The 22,501-nt window shown below is 43.0% G+C and overlaps 1 protein-coding gene across 3 annotated transcripts in view; it reads right to left on the bottom strand.

Moving 5' to 3' along the window:
• The window catches only part of Pfkm (phosphofructokinase, muscle), a 38,737-nt gene that overhangs the window by 9,263 nt on the left and 6,973 nt on the right, over window positions 1-22,501 (bottom strand). Inside the window, exons 1-9 of one of the 3 annotated variants that reach the window (XM_027396433.2) lie at window positions 14,024-14,170; window positions 10,295-10,387; window positions 4,057-4,130; window positions 3,015-3,092; window positions 1,431-1,620; window positions 1,049-1,214; window positions 925-969; window positions 421-529; window positions 206-301 (exon numbers count right to left, since the gene is read on the bottom strand). In XM_027396433.2, coding sequence (XP_027252234.1) covers window positions 206-301; window positions 421-529; window positions 925-969; window positions 1,049-1,214; window positions 1,431-1,620; window positions 3,015-3,092; window positions 4,057-4,130; window positions 10,295-10,379 — 843 coding nt within the window. In that variant the 5' untranslated portion in view covers window positions 10,380-10,387; window positions 14,024-14,170. Of the gene's footprint in view, window positions 1-205; window positions 302-420; window positions 530-924; window positions 970-1,048; window positions 1,215-1,430; window positions 1,621-3,014; window positions 3,093-4,056; window positions 4,131-10,294; window positions 10,388-13,974; window positions 14,171-22,501 lie in introns of those variants that run through there. The other 2 variants (XM_027396434.2, XM_027396432.1) reach the window with 2 other exon arrangements.

The raw sequence follows: 22,501 nt of genomic DNA, 5'->3' as shown, positions 1-22,501 counted from the left end.
ACAAAGACAAAGGGAGAAAATAAATAACAGCTTACTTAAGGTAAACTATGATGATAATGTTCTGTGATGGTTCCTACTGGAGGAAAATAAGGGCATATGCTTTGGGAGAAGCTGTACAGAAGGACCAGGAAGAGATGCAGTGTAAAGACCCAGAAGCCACCAAGGGAATAGCCAAGCATGCTGGGAGACAGAGTTTTACACTAACATTCTTGATGTCTTCTGAGGTGATTGGTTTTCCATTCTTGTCGATTGCACCCTCAGCAACAATGATGATGTTGAGACGAGAACCACGGGTCCTTGTCTGGGCAAGAACAGGTGAGAAAGTGGTTAATAAAATTAAACTGATGGGTAGAAAATGGATCACCCATAAAATAAGGTGAGGATTTTTTTCCTCCCAAGGGCAAGATAAAATGGTGATACCTCAGTGAGCCGACGACAAAGGTGTTCCTCCCAGTCATCATCTGGTGGACATTCAGGAATAAAAACCCAATCGGCCCCACAGGACAGAGAGGTGACGAGGGCCAGGTATCTGAGATGAGAGCCACAAGCATAGACTAGGAACCTTTATATTCCAAAATAGCCTCATCACACCCAGCGAGATCTCTTAGTCCCCGTAGCTGATGAAAGATACAGGGACCCTGCATTTCATTCTTGAGGCAAATGAGCACTAGGCCTGTCAGTGAGATGCTGTCCTTGAAGATCACCCCCACCGTACTGGATTCCCAGCTCAGAGGCTGCCCATCCTCTCATGTGTACCTGAGCATGGCCCATATGCACATATAAGTAGGGGGGAATAGTGCAGAGGCAGGGGAAGAGGGTCACGTTGTGTAGACCATACACACTTCCACACTCCACAGGACTCTGGGAAGAGGGAAGGGCCATCTCTAGGTCTGTGCAATACAGGGGTCAGGATGGGGATCTTACCCACAGTGACGGCCCATCACTTCTAACACAAAAGTCCTCTGGTGGCTGCAAGAGAAAGATGGGTTTTCAGTCTGCATGTCCCTGCCTCCCTCCCCTCTATTGACTCCCTCCTGGGTGCTTTTACCTCTGAGCAGTGGTGGTGATGGCGTCTACGATCTCCACTATCCGGTGTAGGGCAGAGTCAGTACCAATGGTCATATCAGTGCCACAGAAGTCATTGTCGATTGAGCCAACCAGACCCACAATGTTCAGGTAGCTAGACTTTGTAGCCTCTTCAGCCGTGATCTTCCCTGTAAGGGGAAGCAAATCACCAGCTGAGAAATTTTCACACCTACAAAGCAGATTACTAGAGAAACTAACTGTAGGCAATGGTAGAGAGGGCCAAGATTGTTTGCTTGTGTGCAGTTAACATTTTTCTCTAACATGAATTAAGAGTACATATATATATATCTCACATGCATGCACACCCAATCACAGGAAAAGCAATACTGATGAAAATGTCTCACCAGCTTTCTGGAGGTCATTCAACAAGTCACTCCACTCTGAACGGAAAGTGTCAGCCCCAGTGAGGCTGCCATCACCTCCAATGACACACAGATTGGTGATTCCCAGCTTCACCAGGTTGTGGGCAGCCCGGAGTCTTCCTTCTCGCTCCCGAAAGTCTTTGCATCGGGCACTTCCAATCACTGTGCCTCCCTTTAGGGGAGAGGCAGAATTCAAGTCTTCAGATGGCATGGCCGATTTTGAGTTCAACAAACTAAGATTTCCTTATTCATCCCAGTGACAGACCACTATAACCACCCCTCTCCCTTAAGTTCCCAACATCTCTATGTCACTTGTCCCTTACAAAGGAAAAGAAAGTGATGCTGGATATCATGGTGTCATGCCCATATCCTGTCACACATATTAGGAGACTACTAAGATAACTATTTCTTTGGATATTTTATCATCAAAGTGATTATTTTCAAAAATAAGGGATTTTGTATATACGTTAGTGTCTATTCTAGCTTTATTTGCATCGTTCACACTGACTTCAGTCTGGACTTTCCTTAGTGTCTGGCGTTATTAGATTATAAAAAGAGTACTTTAAGGATTTTAACCCCCATGTGCTTATAGTATCTCTTCCTCTCTAATACACTGGGTAACTAAGGTTACTCAGACAATTGGCCAATTGGTTCCCCTTAGTCCCTTGGGATCTATGGGGTTAGCCCCAGGAGCCACAATATCCAGGTATTCACAGGGGGAACAATTGCTCTGTGTGTAGGAAATCTTAATTTCTCAGGGACTTGTAGATACTCCAAGAGGTAAGTAGATTTATGAGTTTTCATAAACAACAGATGCTCCTGGGCCTGTCAGTGAGATGCTGTCCTTGAAGATCACCCCCACCATGACTCTAGGCTAATAGTAGAGAATGTTTGTTTATTCAAAAGGCCACTTTGGGGTGGGCATGATTGCCTGTATGGAAACTGCACTACACCACTACATAATAAGTGCCTTCCCATGGAATTTTTAGTGGACTTAGGTAAAGAATGGGACACAAGTATAATTTGTAAATTTCTCAATAGATCAGCAAATGGTTATAGTTCTAAGCTAGCCCAGAGTGAACACATCTTAGAAGAACACTTAACATGGAATAGTCATAGATAGGAAAACCCAGTTTCACTGGGATTCTTTGAGATGCTGCAAGACAGTCTCAAGTTCCTAAATAGTCCAGTTTCAGGCTGTCACATTTCTATCACATGAGGGCTGGCTGAGTTCAACTCTATTGGCCTTGGTCCTCTATGGTTATTTTCAGGGCCAGACTTTCCCCATGACCCCAGAGTGGGACTTGCTCATGATGTGCCAGTTGCAGAAGTCTTGCTATGACCTTTCTATAAAGGGCAAGCCATCCTGGAACCAACTTCCCACCCCCTCACCACTGCACAAGAAGCCAGGATGATGTTTTCAAATGCAAAGAGTAAAGGGCAAATATAAGCCTCTTCTGTCACCGAAACCCTTCACACTGAACCAAGTGGCAGGGAATCTGGGATACCAGAGTGGGATGAGACAAGGACAGTACAAACATAGAACAGGAATTGTCTGAGACATACCAGCTGAAGTATCATGGAAACGCTCTCCCAGGTGGCCTCCCTGATGTGCTCGCCACCATCCACCAGGCCTTGGTAACCCTGAGGGGAGGAGCAGTATATCCATTAAGCTTCCATTAAGATCCTCTAGATGGCCAAGACTAAGACAGCTTCCCTAGGAGGAGGTTCAAGCCACACCCTCCCAATAGTGACCCCTGGATGCTCATGAGAATGTTGTATTTAGTAGATCAGTCCAAGGAGGGACATGTCAAATTTTTGATGTTCTAGCTTCTCTTGCTCTTTTCTTTTCTTTTTTTTTCTTTTCTTTTCTTTTCTTTGACACAGGGTCTCACTGTATAGCTCTAGCTGGCCTTGAACTCATTCTGTGAACCAGGCTGGCTTCCAACTCACAGGTATCAGTCAACCTGCCTCTGCCTCCAGAGTTCTGGGATCAAAGTCATGTGCTACCATGCTTGGCTCTCTCCCTTTCTTGAAATATCGAAATACCATTCCATCTTAATTCCTTTTCCCCCCTCATCCTATTTCCTCCAAGATATTTCCCAGGAGAACTAGAGGATAGCTAGTTTTGATAGCCTAAGGGAAAGGAGGATGGAGGAAGGGAGGAAAGAAACAGGACTTATTATAAAACCACCAAACTTGGCAGAAGGGCAAACAGACTGTATGGGAAGAGTGGGTGAAGCATGAGAGAGACTGAGCAAAGGGAGCCAAGAAGGAGCTGGAACCTCAGAAAGCTTGGAAAATTCAGAAACACAGCAAGACTCTGCCTCCCTTGGGGCTCTACCCTTAATTCTACAAAACTTGCTGGAAAAGACATCACATCTCAGTTCTTTCTCTGTGAGTTTCTTCTTTTAAATTCAACAGGCAACGTGAAGCCCCAGTTTGCAGAGATCAGAAGTGGGAAGGAATGATTCAGCGAGACAGACAGAGAGCCAAGGAAAAGAAAACAGCAATGCAACTAGGAGGTGAAGAAGAGAAGGTGGGAAGAGGGTGGGAGGCAGATTAGGCAGAGAACAGAGAAATGGCAGAGAACAAAGTAAAAACCAACCTCATGGACAAAGAAGACACGGGCCCCAGTAAAGATACCAACTCGAATCACTGCCCTGACAGCAGCATTCATACCTGTGAGGAGAAAGTCAGAGACAGGTCACTCTGAAGAAGCTCAACTCTGGAATGTATAGCAGTTATGTCTGGCTAAAGACTGGAGTTAGTCCTGTGGTTAGGGTTTGCTCTGAATCTCGACTCTTCTCCCCCAAGTTTTCTGCTGTCCCCAGTTTCAGTGATTGCATCCAATGCTAATGGAGCTCCAGACACCCCATCCACTTCCCCTCCAGCCCCTAAACCTTGACCTTCCCAGACCTTTTCCTGCCAGGGCATCCTGAGAATAAATGACAGTGATAAAGCAAGCATTTTCTCAAATGTGTTTAGTAAGTCACATACCACTAGAATCCCCCATCCCCCCCAACCCCCGCCAGTAGCCTAAAGATATTTCAAAATGGAAGCTCAAAGTTGTCGAGGTCATAAGACTAATACCCTACAAAGTTCAAATTTGAACCTAAGTCCTCATATGTCCACAGTAGCCCTCTAGACTGCTATTACTTGCCTGCTAACCTCAGCAGTTTCACTAGGTTTCCCTTACTTTCTATACTGAATAGAGACATCTAGCTTTAGGAGACTGTTCATGGGAAAACATGACTTTTCTATGGGTAAGTGATCTAATGGAATTCAGATTGTTTCTAAATATGTTTATTACTGGATGGTGGATTCTTTCAGGACACGCACACACATACTGAACTACCATTTGAGTTTTTTACATCCCTATGTGTGCCACACAGTTGTGACTATCTAGCTCCCTCAGTGCCAGGAAATGTGACAAGTATGTAGAGAGAATTGGTGGGGCATGTACTCCCCACTGTCCTGCCTTGTAACATCACCAGGGTTCATGGTAATGCTTGCACATTTCAGAAACAAAATAAATCCGCTTCTAAAATTGTTGTAGCCACACTCTCAGATATTTCTGTTTCAACACAAAATATATCACATGATTCTTAAATCCTGCCTGGAAAAAGCTCGTAAGTCCGAAAACACACAGGGAAGCCATTACTCTTGGAATCCATGCTGCACCAAACTGAAAACCATCACAAACTATTGGACAATCCAGAGCTACTTAGAATAAAATAAGAATAGGTCTTCCTTTTCTTTTCCTTTCTTCCATCCCACTCCTTGCATGTCGACATAGTATCTATTATATAGTTATTAACTCCAAATCAGATTGCAGGTCCATTCAGCCCCGAACAAAGATGAACAGAACATACAGCATGGTCCTGACGTGCTGAGTCCTGAGGGCTGAGGGTACAGCAGGAACAATACAGTCTGGGAACTACCATCTCAAGATGTAAACAATTACAGTATGGGAAAATGACCCCTAAGGGAGAGGGATGTAAAAGCACAATCTGAACAGGAACATCTAAGCTTGTCGGGAGTGGTCCCAAAATGCAGCATTTGTCCTGAAACCTAGAACACCATTTCCTGTTCTTTTTGTCAGATAGACAATTGAGGAAGACCCTTCTAGGCAGGAAAAATTGCAGAAAGGTGTGAGGGCCCAGAAATAACTTCAAGTAATTCAGTATTGTAAAGTGTAGAAAGCAGAATAGAAAGTGGTGAGAGATAACACTACAGGAGGGGAGGTGCCCGTCTGCCATTTGAGGAAGTCTGATTTTTATTCTGTACAACTGGGTTTAACTGGGGATCCATGGATGTGTGATCAGTTTCAGCAGGTCCATAAACCCCATAAAACTCTATCAAAGTTTTATGGTCATAACATTCCTTCTGGGAGGAGGTCCACATCATTCATAATTTTTAAAGGTGTTCTTGACTCCTCTCATGCACAAAAATAGTTACAGATAATCAAGAATCTCTAAGAATTTCAAGAGTTGAGAGACATGATAAGATTTGCATTGCATATCAGAAGAGCTCTAGCAGCAGGGTGACAGGCAGCTGGGCAGAGGGATCACTGGGAATAGGGGGCCTTCTGGCCTCCTAGATAAGACATGAAGAGGCCTCACTGGAAAGGGGCACGTGGGACAAAAGAGATAGTTTACAGAGACACTTAGAACAAAGAAACAGAACAAAGAAAGGGACTTGGATCCAAAGAGCAAGGTGATTAGATTTCACACCCTGAAGAAAGAGGTGCCCCCCTTTGGCTAGGCAAAGGGTAAACTGAAGTGCCATTAACTGGACATTTAACTGGCATGCTTTGGTTTGGAAAGGTGGGGGTATGTTCATATTAGGATGTGTTGAAATTAAAGTCCTTGTGGGACATGCACACCAACTTGGAAGAGAAAATGTGTATGATTAGACAGGCAAAGGGCAAGGAGCTGAACTCTGAGGAAAAGTGACTGTGGTTGCTAGTGAACAGTAGGAAGAGAGATACAAGAAGAAGCAGGGCTTAGCAACATCTTAGAAGCCAAAAGAACCATTTCAAAAAGTAGAAGCAGTTCCAAATGCATCTAACAACACATCTGAGATAAACATCGAAAAGTTGGGCTTGTCATCAGAGGCGCCTGTGAGCACAGCTTACCAGTGGCATCTCTTAGGCAAAGGCCCATGAAGTCTAGAAATCTACGTTCACATATTTAGTTGGAATGATCTAGAACAACAAAAATCTGCACAGAGAGAGGCTTCTCAGAAGCTTGAGGAGATCCAGTATGTATGAAGGGAGCATGAGAGTCAGGGCAGAGGCCTTGCAACTTCAGGACAGATGAATAAAGCCAGCTCCATGCAATTATTGCAGATATGAAACTGCAGCTTATTTTCTAGGCTGCTACAGCCTATGGGATTCTTTCCTGAATCTGGAGCTCTGGACTATACATTGGTAATCTGAGGCAATGAAGAACTGTTGTTCTGAAATGTCAGAGTGGGGTTTTCTTTCTGACCCCCAAGCTGAGCAAGGTGTCATTTATTATTAAAGAATAATAAATGACCTAGAAGGCCTTCCCTGTTAAGCAAGCACTATCTGGTAGGCAAGGAAATATTCAAATCTTGGGGAAGAAGAAAAATCCCACAGTAAGAAAGATCAGTTCTCTCCTCTCCCCTTCCTACTTCCCGACCTCAGCCCTGCCAGTCTGCAGGGACCACCTATCCCCCTTCTATATTGACTGAGTGTTTCCTAATCATTTTCAGATCCCCTTTGTTTTCCTGCCCTCCAACCCTAGATGCCTAAAAATACCAGACTATGAAGCATAGTTTAAATGCAGAGTCCCCAAAGTCTTTGGTCTCTTCTACCCAACCTCACTGCTTAGTCTCATCTGGCCCTAAGCCAGTCCTGGCCCAACTTTTCTTGGCTGTTCCATGTTTCCCTAAATAACCCTCTATGAGCAGCTGCATGACTTATTAGAAGCAAGATGAAGGATACGATTACAGGGAGCATGTAAGAGATATTCTGGGGACAACCCAGAGGGGCTCTGAAGAGTGCTGTAGGCCTGTAATCTGAAGCAGCCAATGGCAGCCTCTGAGGGGAAAGATCCTTAAGGGGAATTGCTGGATCTTGGTGTCTCCATGAGACTAGGCAGAAAATAGAAGCAGTAAAAAACCTGCTATATTGAGGATGACCTTGCATTTCTGATCTTCTTGCCTCTACCTTCCAACTGGGATTCCAGGTGCACACCACCACACCCAGGATACGTGGTATTTCATGCATCTAGATAAACACTCTACCAACTGAGCGACATCTTTAACCTGATCACAATGGTTTGAGAAGTTGGTACTGACAAATTTCTTTCTGAGCTTTAGAAACATTAAGAATGACAGATATTTGTTATATGTAAATTGTATTTCCTAATGGATGCATACTAGAAATTACAAACCCTAGAATAACTATTCAGAGAGGTAACAGAATCCCAGTCCTGTACTCCTTTGAAGATATAATATGCACACATTTGGAACTATGGCCTGGAGACAGAGGGCTAGAGCAGATGACCAAAGTCCTTTCAAAGATAAATATGCCAAACGTCAGGAGGCCCAATGAGGTATGGATCAGTGGGGCTGTGGCCTTTTGGGGTTAGAAAAGGAGTAAGATTTAGAATTTATTCCATCTAGCCCAACATTCCAGAATTCTTGATGTTTGAGCTCAAGACATCTAATTCATGGTCATATTCCTACTTCAAGATAGTGGCATTGCTGAGCTCCAATAATGACAGCCATGGCTTCTGAGGGTTTGATGGAGTTCAGTCTTGCTGTGGCCCTTTGGGAAAAGCAGCATTCCTGTGCTTCTCTCCTGGGAGACCCAGCATACTGTCTCTGGGAAAGCCACCCCCATATTGGGACTTCTCCTTCAGCTAGGATCTCTCCGCAGTATTTCAGACTTCTGTTCTGGTTCCTTGTCGCCTAGGATTTCATTTTCTATATCTCTTGATCCTTGCTGACATGCACTTATCATATTATGTGGAGTCCCAGAGGCCCTGGCTCTTTCTCTGTCTCCTCTCTTTTCTTCTCCCCTCCCTCTCTCCCTTCCCTTCTCTTAACTCTCACTTCCCCTCCTCTTCTCTCCAGAGAAGGTACTTTTCTTTCATTCTTTTCATATGGTCTCATGGATTTTTTTTCAGGTGCTCTCTTTTCCTAACCTAACCATCTAAGCACACAGGACACAGAATCACCACTAAAAAGTATATGTTGACAATCACAGCACTGGCATGGAATTCTACAAATAGAGAAGAGGCAATAGAATTTCAGTTAGCAGCATTTCCAGCCACCTCCAGGGGTCTGTATTCCTAATCTGATCACTCAGGCTCTGTGCCACGGTCCTCCTCTCTCAGTTTCTTCACTATTAATTCTGATTTGTTACATACATCATAATTATATTCAATAAATATGTTTAAAAATTTTAAAGCCTGGTTTTTAAATATGCTAATAGAAAATACCATGACACGGGGTTTGGAGAGATAACTCAGTCAGTCAGCTGAGATTCCAGCACCCATATAAAACTGAACACAGTCACATGCATCTCCAAACCCAGTGCTGGAAGTGTAAAGACAGGTGGAGCCCCAGAGCTGGCTGGCCAATATGCACTAGCTATGCAGGGTATGCTGCATACCCTGCCTCCTAAATAAATTGACCTCTATCCTCCACATATATGTACACGTACACACACACAGAAATACTATGAGAGCAGATACCACCTTTCTCATTGATGCATCCTTTACACCTGCTATTCTGTTTGATCACAAAATGTGCTCAATAATTAATTTTTTTTTATCAGCAATTCACTTAATGAGTGTGTACTATGGCCAGCCATTCTTCCAGGTGCCATACTTGAATAAAGGGATCAGTCTTTGTTTTTTTTAAGAATTTTTCTTGTGAAGTATTTCCCAATTACTCTCACCAGGACTTAACACGCCCATCATGGCCAATGCACACTGGCTTACTTTTATTCATGTGCCTAAGTAAAAACCCCAGTGATCCATGGGATCTCTCTCAAGAGAAGTCAGCTTCTTCACAACAGGGCTCTACACAAAGTGAGTGCTTTGTACTCAGTCCTAGGAGAGCCCAGGGTCAGGAACACCAGAGGAAACCTTACATTTCTTTTCCTATCATCATCTCCATGTGCTATTAACCCTTCACAGAGATTCTTCTCTACAGTATACTATCAATCACACATATAAAAAAATGAACATGGGAATTGTTTTGTTCTTGAATCATACATCCATCTCCCTCACTTAATCTTTCCTGCATACTTTATTTTTATGGCTTCTTAGACTCTATTCAGAGGAAGGTTCTCTCTCTTTCCTGCCCCTCCAGCCCCACTGGCTCTGAAGTGATTAACTGATGCTATTCCAATTTGTTAAAGGGCTAATGGAACAGAAGAGAGGGAAGCAGGGTGACAGAGAACTGGCTGGAGCTGATGAATGCAGGGTTCCCCAGGGGAAAAACCTGAGGATCCAGCTGGGGTTGCCCAATACCAACTCGGTTTCTTCCCTTTCCCAATACCTCCCCAAGTCCTTGAAATGAATCCATCTATTGCTTTCTTAAAAATCTTATCTCAAATTCTCCAGTGCTGCTCAAGGTCCAACAGCATTAACTTCCAGAGAAACTTGGATAGAAGTTCTAGGAAAGTTCAGGTCAAAAGTAGCAGAGCAAACAATATCTAAATATGCTTAGAGGTTCATGTCAGAACTAGGAAAACCCAGAATCCAGTGTGAACCTACATGAGAATAGTTCTAGTCTACAGACTGAGAGAGTCAAGAAGCTCAAGGGCCATAGCAACCATGCTTCTGTCCCCTTTCACTTACCCTGGGCATCTCCACCAGAGGTTAGCACGGCGATGGCCTTGCCGATCCCCAGGGTTTTAGCTGCATGATGCTCTTCATGGGTCATGATCCACTCTAGAATTCAAGACAATTGTCAGTTAAGATGCACTGGAACAAGGTGCCACTTGCTCAAGAAGAGTCTGACTTAGACTGGCTACAGCCACCTAGTCAGACTATCCCACTAAAAGCTGGGCTGTACAGCCACAGAGCTTTGGAAGACTTCCAGAGGAGAGCCGCACCCTCTCAGAGTGACAAGCTAAAGTGTCAGAGTAATCTAGACCAAGGCTACATAAGTCCTGGCTTATCCTTCCCTGTCCCCTTCCACCCCAACTGGAACCTGTCTTCAAAACAGGCTGAGGTCAAGATGCACTTGACTTGAAAGAAATGAGAAAGCAAGGAGGAAATCTGAGTACATCTTGGGGTCCTTCCTTTTAATGAAGGAAGGAAAGGGGTGCTGCAGAGGGCATAAACCAGGTGAGGTTTGAGCTGCAGACAGAACCCACACTGAAGAAGCACACAGTCAAGTGCAGGTTGGCTTTTGGCTAAGAGTAGAGTTGAATGTCACAGAATTGACTGAGCAAGGCCAGGTGGCAGGGAGCTAGAACTGGAGTTTGAGGTTATAAAAGGCACAGGAGAGCCAGGCAGATAATGACGTCAATCTTAGGAATGGTTAGGGTCTTTCTACAGTTCTGCCCATTCCTCTCAGGCTCTCAGCTTTCTAAGCAGCTGCTGAATCCTTTGTCTTTGGGCTTTGCCCTCACATTACCTACTATCAAATGGAAGGATAAAAACTTCTACCACACCTGGGAAGAAACTGGGATAGTGACTCATGGAGACTAAGTCACATGAACATACAAACCCATGGTGAGACAAACATGAAAACAGATACATACAGTTAGAAACAAAGATTAACAAACACACTACAAATCAGCATGACAGATTGAGTCCAGACTTCTTGATTAGGCATCAAAGCCCCCATGACTGAGCCCCTTCCTCCTGCATCAGTCTTCTCACTGCCCTGCTACCCCTGGATCCTTTGATCTGCTATCTGAGCATTGCTTTGTTCATCCCAACTTTGGTGTCTGAGCACACTGCATCTGTTGGCCGGGCTAACCTGTCTTTTTCCATCCATCCATCCATCCATCCATCCACCCATCCATCCACACATACATAGCTCACTCCATCATTTTAAGCCACACCTCCTCACCCTTATTAACCTATTAAATCTTTACTAGTCATCAAAGGTCCAGAAAGCCTTCTTTTTGAATCTTCTACAAGTCACATATTGTTTAGAAACAATCATTTAAATAAAACTTTAATGACATTTCAGTTGCTTCTTATACACTAATGGGAGGGCTAGACTAGATCAAGAGTCAGTAAACTATAGCCTGTAGGGCAAATCTAACCATTCTCACTTATTTGTATGGCAGCAAACTATGAAAGGTCCTTACACTTTAAATGGTTGCAAAAATATTTTATGATGTGAAAAAGAATTAAAATTCAAATCCCCATAGAGCCTATAATACTAGCTATTCCAGACTGACAGAACTCAAGAGTTCAAGACTAACCTGGCAACTTATCATAACCCTGTCTCAGAGAGGGGAAAAAGGAAAAAGAAAAGGCATGTCCATGCTATCAGTGTTCACTCCTGTTCTTTGCTCTAACACTGGGCAGGGCCTACAGCAGACCTGCTGGTGTGTAAACCCTAAAATACCCTGTGTCCTATTAGTAGTAAAGCTTCCTGACCACTGGACTGCATTATTGTTAAATGCACTTTCTCTAACTAGATTGAAACTTCCTCCAAGGCAGGGAGTATGTTCACTTTTACAACTACTTCCAGTGCTAGGGAGATGGCTCAGGCTGCTCTTCTTGGGGACCTGGGTTCTATTCCCAACACCCACATGGCAGCTCACAACTGTTTGTAACTCATCCCCAATGGACACTGTCCTCTAGCCTCCACAAGCATGAGGCACACGTGTGGCACACAAACATACATCCAGACAAAACACTTATAAACAAAATAAGAACTAAAAAAAGAAAACAAACCCAGTTCCAGTCCTACCCATTGGAGTCTGTGCACATGGAGAAGCTCAGTAACACTTGCTGAAAAGCAGCAGTGATCTGATAACACCACAAATATATGAAGAATGGGCTTGGGAGTGGAGAGAGCTCCACATTCTATTCCTAAAACTCAGGACTGGGAAGATAGCACAGTTGTGCTGCATTGGCAAGACCCTGGGTTGCATGTATCACAGGGAGGGAAGGAGAGAGAGAGGGAGGGAGGGAGGGGGAAGGAAGGAAGGAAGGAAGGAAGGAAGGAAGGAAGGAAGGAAACAGGAAATGGAATCAGTCTAGAAGGCCATCAACAGGTTACTGAGTAACAGAAGTGTGGTACATATACATAATGGAATTTTATTCAGCTGTAAAGAAAAACTAAATGATTAAATTTTCAGGAAAATGGATGGACCTGTAAAGTGGAATATTAAGTGCAGTGACCCAAACTCAGAAAGACAAAAACTACGTGTTCTCTCTCATATGAAGATCCTGTTCTGTAAAGTGTGCCTGTATATCCAAGAACGCGAGCAAGCGTGAGTAAAGCCTAGAAAATTAGAAAGGAGACCAAGAGAGTGCAAAACTAGGTGGTGAAGGATGGAGCAGGCATGGGACACAAACGAGGAAAACAGGAAAAGAGGTACAAGGAGAGATCAGGGTACAGGGTGATAGGGGATATAAGGGGGAAGGAGAATCTACTAAAACACTTTTGTTCTAAAATGTCAATAATGAAATCTAATAGCTTATGTGCTAATTTTAAATTAAGAAAAAAAAAAACCACTCAGGCACACGTAGGACTTAGGAAGTGGCAAACTGGGAACGCAACATGAACATACATATACCTAGAATGTTAATGTCTGCATCTCAGGTGTTCTTGAGAAAGACTACATGATTGGAGGAAATAGGAATCCAAAAATTTGGAATAGAAAGACATCTGACTATGCTGCTCTCCTCTTTCCCTCCTGGAGTTCACTACCAGACTGGGAGGTTGTTCATCCCCTGTAGAAGCCCCTGGATGCCTTGATGTCATAGTTTCAGTGGGGGAGAGAGTTTACCCCACCAAGGTTAGGAGTGCTGGCCTGTAAACAGCAGCTCACCTCCTGAAACTGTATGTCAAGAGGCACAGAACATAAACATGTATGCAATTCGTACACCCATGCGCATCTTTTATAGACTCACAGTGCCACGCACGTGGACAGAGTCACGGATACTAAATATAAATATACAGCATCTCGTGTGTGTGTGTGTGTGTGTGTGTGTGTGTGTGTGTGTGTGTGTGTGTGTGTGTGTGTGTGTGTGTGTGTGTGTGTGTGTGTGTGTGTGTAAGCACGCAGGAGGCAGGAACACCCCGGCAGCATCATAGGTGCACCAATTTGAACTGGATGTGTGCCAAGAGAAGGATCAGGCAGCCAAGGGCAGCCGAGCACCCCTGGCCGTGCATATGGGACCTGAGCCTACAAATGCTGGTAGGTTAACAGAGGGGCTCGGCTTCTTCACGCGTCCCCAGCACCCATCCCCCTCTCGTCTGCGATTTCGGATGCCTCGTCATGTCTGGCCCTCTGTTCCTTTCTGTCCTCCCCACCGCCTGCTCCCAGCACATTCGCTCCCACCTCACTCTTGGCTTCGCCCCTCGCTCTCCACCCAGGGCCTCCCTCTTGCCTTGTAGTTTTAGCTCTTCTCCGCCGCTGCTTTCTTGCAGATTGTCCTTGGGGAAAGGGGGAGGGTAGCTCGGCGAACACAGGGAGGAGCCAGGTGGAGGCAGCCGCGGGAGGAGGGGAGGCTTCCAAACCTCTACTGGCCAAAGCTAGCAAGGAGGCTCCGCCTCTCCTTGCTTGCTTCTCTCCTCCTCTTCCTCCTCCCCTTAAGTACTCTGTTGCTTTTGCACCCTTGCTTCCCGGGACCACATCTTTATCTTGGGAGCTATCAGCTCATGTAGGTGGTGAGAGTTAGAAATTACGTAGTTGCTAATCTTGTTTCCAGCTGAGCCAACTTTTCCCTTCCCAGACTGCCTACGGTTCCTTGAATACAAAATCTCCTGCCACCATTAAAATCCTCCCCTCCGCACTTGACCACCTCAGGGTCACTTTCAACAAACATTTATGTGGAGTCTGTGTGAGTTTGTGTTAGATCCCTGCCTTTAAGAAATATCCAACATATAGAATAACCTCAAAACTCCTTCCACATTTGCATCACCTCTCTGAGAGAAAATAGGGTGAACCCAGATAGCATGGTGCCAAGAGGAAAGGGCCCCTTCTCAAGTCCACCACAGCAGGGTTGCAGGGGGTTTTGGAAGTGAGCAAGCACCTCCGTGAGACTTAATAGTAAGCAGCTTGCACTCTGGGAACAGTGGCTTGATGCTCCCTCCCTAAGCACAATGGGCACCCCAACCTCAAATTCTCCGCTCTGCTCTGCTCGCTCTGCTCGATTTGCTCCATCCTTCGCCTTTGCTTCAATGCTGCCCACCGACAGCTCCACTCTTGTTTCTCTACTGCGCTTTCTCTTGCTAACTCTTGCCTCTGCCCTGCACTGCACATTCTGGCTGCCAACAACAGGAACACATGTGCACAGGCAATGCAACCTTTTGACTGAAAATTTATACACGTTTATGTTGCAAATGACACCATCAAGAAAGTAAAAAAAGACAACCTATAAAGCGTCAGAAAGTATTTTCGAACTATGTATCTGCTAAAGGACCAGCTCAAACCAGCTTGGTAACCCACCTCATGCCTGCCTTTCTGTACCGCCTTCCCCACAAACCCGAGAGATCAATACATCTCTCAACCCGAACCTGAGAAGTTTCTGAAATAGACGGAGACTAACACAGAGACCCGCAACTGGACAGAGTGCAACGAAGAAGAGATTGCATCTCCACCCCAGAGGCTCAGGAACCACTTCCAAAGAAGAGTCAGAAAGAATGTAAGAGCCAGAGGTGGTGGATGGCTACAAGGAAAATTATCTTCTGGACATAACAGAGCACTGCAGATATGAATCCTGAGCAATTTCAACAAGCATGCACAAAGCCTGTGCCAGCCAAGGCCAGACCAAATAAATCCCCAGCATGGAGAGGGGAGCTGGACAAATCCCAGCCTCAAAGCCAATGGCAATTGTTAGTCACTGGGAGAGGGAGAGACAGTTTTCTAAGAGTGTGGGCCCTGCCTGGTAAGCTGACTCAAGTAGAAGACCACTTCCAAGAGTGTTTGGGCAGCACAAATAGGTCTTGAAGGGTTAAAAGGAAAACAAGACAAAACAAAACAAAACCAAAAAAAACAACTCACAAAGCTGGGGCTGAGTGGGTAGGGAAGGAGGACCAAATCTGGGAAGGGTTGGGGGAGGGGTGACCATAGGAAACAAACTTCTCACAGAACTAATTTTAAAAATATTTATACATGAAAAACCCTATCATAGCTCAATAATAAAAAGACAATAACTCATTGAGCAAAGGATCTGAGCAGACATTTCATCAAAGAGGACACTGAAGTGGCAAAAAAAAAAAGCATGTGAAAAAAATGTTCATTTGTTCTAACACCAGGAGCTATGAGAGAAGCAGTAAGAGACTCTTGCCTGCCTTTTCAAATGGCTCAGAGAAGAAAAGATAATTATTATTTTGGTAATAATGGTGAGACTGCAATGTTATTGATAGGAGACCATCAATAGAGTTAAACCTTGTTTCAGAGGGTGGAGTTCACATCCAGCTGGCGGGAATAAACCTTAGGGTTTTCTGGTGGACCCAGATGAAGATAAGACACAGAGAGGAATAGGGGGCTTGGGAAGATTTGAGGGCCTTTTCTATCTGGGAAGGTGGAGAGGAGGATCAGCTAATCATTTCTCTGTCATTCTGTGGATCTATCAGGTTTAAACCCTAGTATCTGACCCCTGAACTTTATTAATAGGACAATAAAAGTAGCTACTATATCTAGCACTAAACATGGGGCCTTAGATCACACCAAAGTGGCAGAGCTGCCACCACCGCCTTCCCCCCACTTATCCCAAACCCTCCCAGCAAGCCATGTATCTTTTTTCCTAAGATCTAATTGCACTTTAAAATATTTGCTTAGCCAGGCAGTGGTGGCGCATGCCCTTGATCCTAGCACTCCGGAGACAGAGGCAGGTGGATCTCTGTGAGTTCAAGGCCAGCCTGGTCTACAAAGTGAGTTCCAGGACAGGCTCCCAAGCTACACAGAGAAACCCTGTCTCAAAAAAAAAAAAGTGCTTAATAAACAAAGAGGTAATAAAGACCCCCCAGAAATGGATTACACAATGCTCTATTAACTTGAAAATTTTTGAATGCTAATGAAAAAGAAATAACATCTGTTGGAGAGACATTGGATAGTAGAAAAAAACTGCTGAATTAAATCAGCCTGTATACTTCAAAGATGTGTTGATCTTACAGCAGAAATCAGGATATGTGTTATATTGGGGAAGATGCTTTGCTTTTGTTTTCACAAGAGAAGAAAAGCCATGAATACCATCAAGATTGATAAAGATTAGATTCAAACAGGAGAGAGCTCTTGATTAGGAGATATGATAGTTCATCAAACAACATGGCCATTCCATCTAAATTAACTCCAAAGACTAACAAATGCCTTTCTTTCATTTCGCCAAAAGAGTGAAATTCCCCAAAGTTAGGGTTGGGACAGGGTTTTGTTTTTGTCTTTCCAGGAGAATAAAAGCACCCAACTAAGGAATCTAAAGACCACTGGTCGAATAAGAGAAAATATCCCAAGATATTTTCAGAGAAAATATCCCAAGAAAAAGAGTAAATTGCCCCCCCAAAAAAAGTGAATTGGCTTAATAGTATAGCACATTTCCAACAGGATAAAATTTCATAAGTCTTCCCAAATGTTTGTTTCTATTGTTTTCTACAGACATATAAGGTAAATGGTCTTTTTCTAGTCCCAAGTTCAATTAAAAAATAAAGCTGAGTTTGGAGTTGGAGCATGGCTCTCTCCTTCTCTAAACCCAAGTATGCTTGTTAAAGGAAAATCCAAAATCTCTGGATTTTGTCAGAAAAGCCACCTGGTATGGGACAGAAGAAAATCAAAATTAATGGACTATTCTATTATCACTAGGAGTTATAATTTTTCTTAGTTATGATAAAAGATAAATTAGATATAAAACTTTATACTCACAAAGATAGATTATATTTTTTAAAATTTTGCCAAATGTAAATGGACTAAATATTTTAACTATAATTCTTGATTAATAACTATTTTGTTATATTAATTTTACCATGTTAAAGTTAAAACCTTCCTTTTTTACTTAGGCGGGGGAAATGATGTGGGATGTCCTCTTTGCTGAAAATATGTGTTTCTTTTATTTGTTGATGAATAAAGTTGTTTCTGCCAATAGACAGGTAAAATATAGATAGTTGGGAATTTCAAACAAAGATACAGAGAGAAGGAAAGCAGAATCACAGATCTACCATGTAGCTGCTGGGGAGACAAGATATCAGGGCATCACCAGCAAGCTAAAGCCACAATGATACACAGATTAGTAGAAATGGGTTAATTTATAAGAGATAGAGAGCTAGCCAGTAATAAGCCTAAGCCATTGGCCAAACAATTATAAATATATATTAAGTCTCGTGAGTGGTTATCTTATAAGTTGCTCCAGGGACCTGGTGGGTGGAAAGAAACCAGTCAAGTGGGACCAAACTAGATGGAGAAAACTCTCCTTTACATCATTATATCCTTCTTGGGTTTCTAATGGGGTTGGAGAATAGATAGTTGAGTTACAGTTTTGCTTAGTTATGAGAGAAAGTAAATTAGGTACAAAACTTTGGACTAAAAAAGAGAGGATAGATAATGGAGTATTTTCTCTGAATTTTCCAAATACAAATTGACTGGACATTGTGAATGTAATTCTTACTTGATAATTGTTCTTATTGTATATAGTTTCACTTTGTTAAAATTAAAACCTTTCTTTTTATTTAGATTGATACCTGATAATTGTTCTTATTGTATATAGTTTTACTATATTAGAGTTAAAACCTTTCCTTTTTATTTAGACAAAAAGGGGAAGTGTTGTAAGAGATTTATTTATACTGTTGTTCCAAGACCACCAATGGAATTAAACTGTAATAAACCATAGAGTTTTCCAGTGGGCTCAGATGAAGATAGAGACACAGGGAGGAATAAGTAGGGGCTTAGAAAGAGTCATGGGCCTTCTCAATCTGGGAAGGTGGAGAGGAAGTGATCATTTCTCCATCACTCTGTGGACTAATCAGTTTTATACCCTAATATCTGACTCCTCAGCCTTATTTATTAATAGAAAAATAAAAGTAGCCACTATACTGCAAGACCACATGAACATCAGTGAAATCATTCATTCACTGTTGGCAGAATGCACATTAAAGACAGTTTAGCAGTTTCCAGAACAGGTCAGCATGGGTTTACCACAGAGGTGGCAATCGCATTCCTATTTTACTTAAACAAGTTACATTATGCCCTCTCTCTCTCTCTCTCTCTCTCTCTCTCTCTCTCTCTCTCTCTCTCACACACACACACACACACACACACACACACACACACATGCACACATACACAAAAACTGCACATACATATGTACAGCAGCTTTATTCATGGTTGCCCCAAACTAGAAGCAACTAAGATATCTCTCAAGAGGTTAAATAGGTAAAGAAAGCATGGTGCATTGATTCAATAAAGTATTATTCAACAGTACAAGGAAATTAATTATCAAGCCATGAAAAGACATTGGGGGAACCTTAAATTCATCTTTCTCAGCAAGTTGGGAAGTCTGAAAAAGCTACATGCTATATAAGACTGCAGCTTTCTGACAATCAGGAAAAGGCAAAATGATGAAGATAATGATTATCGGTTACTCAGGGCTTGAAATAGAGGGGAGAGGAATAGGTAGAGCATAGAAGATTTTAAAGGAGATGAAATTCTTCAGTAATGTTGCAATGGTGGGTATATGTATGGCATTATGCATTTGTTAAAACTTGTAGAACTACTGACTTCAGTTAATAACAGAGTACCAATATTTGTTCATCAATTTTGGCAAGTGTGCTGAACCCATGCAAGATGCCAACAACAGGAAACAGCAGGGTAGAACTCTGTTTCTATATAATTTTTAAAAGGAACTTTTTTCTTTGAGGGTTTATTTTAGTTGTTTTTATTTATTTTATTAGACTTAGGATATAATTGAATAAATCAATAACCCTATAACAACTGTAAGTTTTCAAATTCTTATGACATGAACATGTTGGTTAAAAGTAAATAAAATGAAAAAAATCAGAATAGTTAAGTATTTGATATTATTCATTTAGTACTGTTTAGAAGAAAGGCACCAGTGAATACAAATATTCTGGCATTAAATAAACAGAGGATGTGATCCCACAAGGACAGCCCATTACAAGTGGCTTTTCCTGCCTTCTAATTTTAAACTCCCAAACTGGACATTTTACTTTCATCAAACAACTTTTACATTTGAAATATGATTTCCCATGAATATTAACAACTTGGATGAGGCACTTTTAGCTAGCTTGCTATTGTCAGTTTACTTATTGAATCAAAGTCTGAATTCATAAATTGCTGGTGGACTGGTGACAGACAATGTTTGGATCTAAGTAGTTGTAGAAAATATGGTGTGTGCTCAGTCTCCATCTAAGTGGAACTGAGAAGCATCCCTGAAAGCAGAACCTGTGGTGACTAAGAAAGGCATCTAGATAAACATCGTCATACAAGTTAGATTGCCTAAACAGAGTGTCAGCAGACTTAGATGATGGATCAGAAAAGGAATGCAGAAAGTTAGATGATGCCACCAATTCTTGAGAAAACTAAGGTCATTTTTATTGCTTGAAATGTATCCCCCACACCCTTCTTCCAAAAGAGAAAGGGGGGAGGGAGGGAGGAAGGGAGGGTGGGAGGAGAGGGAGGGAGGGAAGGGAGGGAGGGAGGGAGGGAGGGAAGGAAGAAAGAAAGCAAGCCAAGGTCTTGATTTGCACTGGAAAAGAGCCTGGGAACACCTGAATTTGTCTGCCTCTATGAGTGAAGTACAAGAATTAGTCATGATACTGCTTGAAAATTTGATTTGGGACAAAATATACTTCAGATTTCTTCAGCTTCTGAAATTGGTAATTTGGGGTTTAGGGTAGTGGGGTCCTAGCAAAGAGAAGGAAGGGTATTGAACATAAAGACTGAATGTATAGGAATGTAGCCAGAATGTTCCAGATAAGGTTGTAGTATGCCATCTACCCGTTACCAGATAATCTGCTGGTATTTAGCATCCAGGGAAAGTTAACATGTGCAAAGAATGGCCAGATGATATCTTACTTCATGCCATATCCCAGTACCCAGAAATGAAAGACCTATTCTGTTTTCTTTTGCATGTATATGCATATTTGATGGGTTATGTTCACATGTATGTGCTCATGTGTGTACATGTTCATGTGGAGGCCAGAGACTGACACCAGTTATCTTCCTCAATTACCCTCCACTTTATTTATTGAGAAAGAGCCTGTCACTGTACCCAGTTTTCTGATTCAGCTAATCTTGCTAGCCAGCTTACTCCAGGGATCCTGTCTCTGCCTCCTGAGATCTGAGACTCAGGAGGGCCACTCCATGTGTGTGCTAGGGATCTGAACTCTGGCCCACATTTCCATGGCAAGTGCTTTATCCTCTGAGCCACTCCTCAGCTAGCAAAGGGCTGTTCTTTATGTTGTTCCTCACTGCATAGGAAGACACTCAGAAGCTCTCAGACCACTCCAGGATTCACCTAGCTACTGGGACATCATGTCCAAGTAGACAACAGAGTTAAGAACCAAGAGAAGACGGTCTGAGAGATAGAAGTGTAAGATGTTTAGGAAATTCTCTGTTAAGTTAAAGTTGGAGCACTTAGGTGAAGAAGCCGAGGTACTCTGGATTATCTGGCTCCTGCGCTCTGCCTCATGTTGTAGATAGATAAATGAAAACATGCAGAGCTTTGAGGAATGGCCTCCAAACCAGGAACAACTTCACAACACTGGAGCGAGAGCAAGAGTGGGAACAGCTGAAATGGGGAGAGCCAAGCTATAGGAAACTGGGTGAGGGCAGCTCTGGGGGGGGGGTGATTCGGATAGCAGACAGCAAATGCAGAGTCTGAGGCAGTGACAAATTAGGAGTAGTGTCATATCAGAGGACCACCAGATTTCCTAAGGACTAGAGTGAAATATAAATGGATGGCAATAGCTTGGTGAGTTGATGTGAAACACTTCTAACAAGAAGACATGGGCCTCTCTGGAGGAGTAAAAGGCTGTTTTCTTACCCCACTAGAATTCTATGGAGGCCAATGCTAAGCACAGACACAAAATCATTCTCTACCCAAGACTCGTGGCTCTATGGGAGGTAGGATGAGCCTTGGAGACAGAGTTGCCCCCGCCAGTCATAAATATCAACATTTCTGGCAAAGGACACCTGTGCCTGCTCCATCTTACTTAGAACAAGCATGTGGGACTGTTCCATGTTCTCTGTGTGGTTTGAGACAATAGCTCTTAGCTTGCTGGCATAATGATCATCATCTGGAAAGAGGTTGGAAATGCAAGTTTTTGGGTCTGTACTGGGATTACTAAATTGGGAATTTTGGGGGCAGGGTATACAGTGTATTTTAACAAGCCCTCTAAGTGATTCTGACCCAATGGGACATTTAAAAACCACTACTATAAGCTGTCACTTGAAGAGTGAATCTGTTTGTCAGTGGAGTCATTTACAACAACTACAGTAAATCTAGAAAACATAGTTCAGGGTACAGGCAGGTCCTAGGCAACAAGGAGACCCCAATCCTCAGTTGAAAGTACTATTTTCAAACTTTAATTAGTGCAGAAGTAAACAAATTTGTCATCTGAGGTATAAAACCTGAGTTTTTGGATCAGAATTTTTTCTTCCCTTAAGGAAGTTTTGGGGGCTAGAAGACAGAGAATGCAATTGTCTAGATAGTCTAGATAAATGTTTGAGTGGGGTGGTGGTGATGTATGCCTTTAATCCCAGCACTTGGAAGGCAGAAGCAGGTGGATTTCTGTGAGTTGGAGGCAAGCCCAGTCTATAGAGTGAGTTCCAGGACAGGCTCCAAAGCTACAAAGAAACCCTTTCTTGAAAAAACCAAGACAAAACAAAACAAAAACAGCCCCACAGACTAGCATCA

Source organism: Cricetulus griseus, chromosome 2 (assembly GCF_003668045.3).
Source record: "Cricetulus griseus strain 17A/GY chromosome 2, alternate assembly CriGri-PICRH-1.0, whole genome shotgun sequence".
Classification (NCBI taxonomy): domain Eukaryota; kingdom Metazoa; phylum Chordata; class Mammalia; order Rodentia; family Cricetidae; genus Cricetulus; species Cricetulus griseus.
This window is presented reverse-complemented; position numbering and strand designations above follow the sequence as displayed.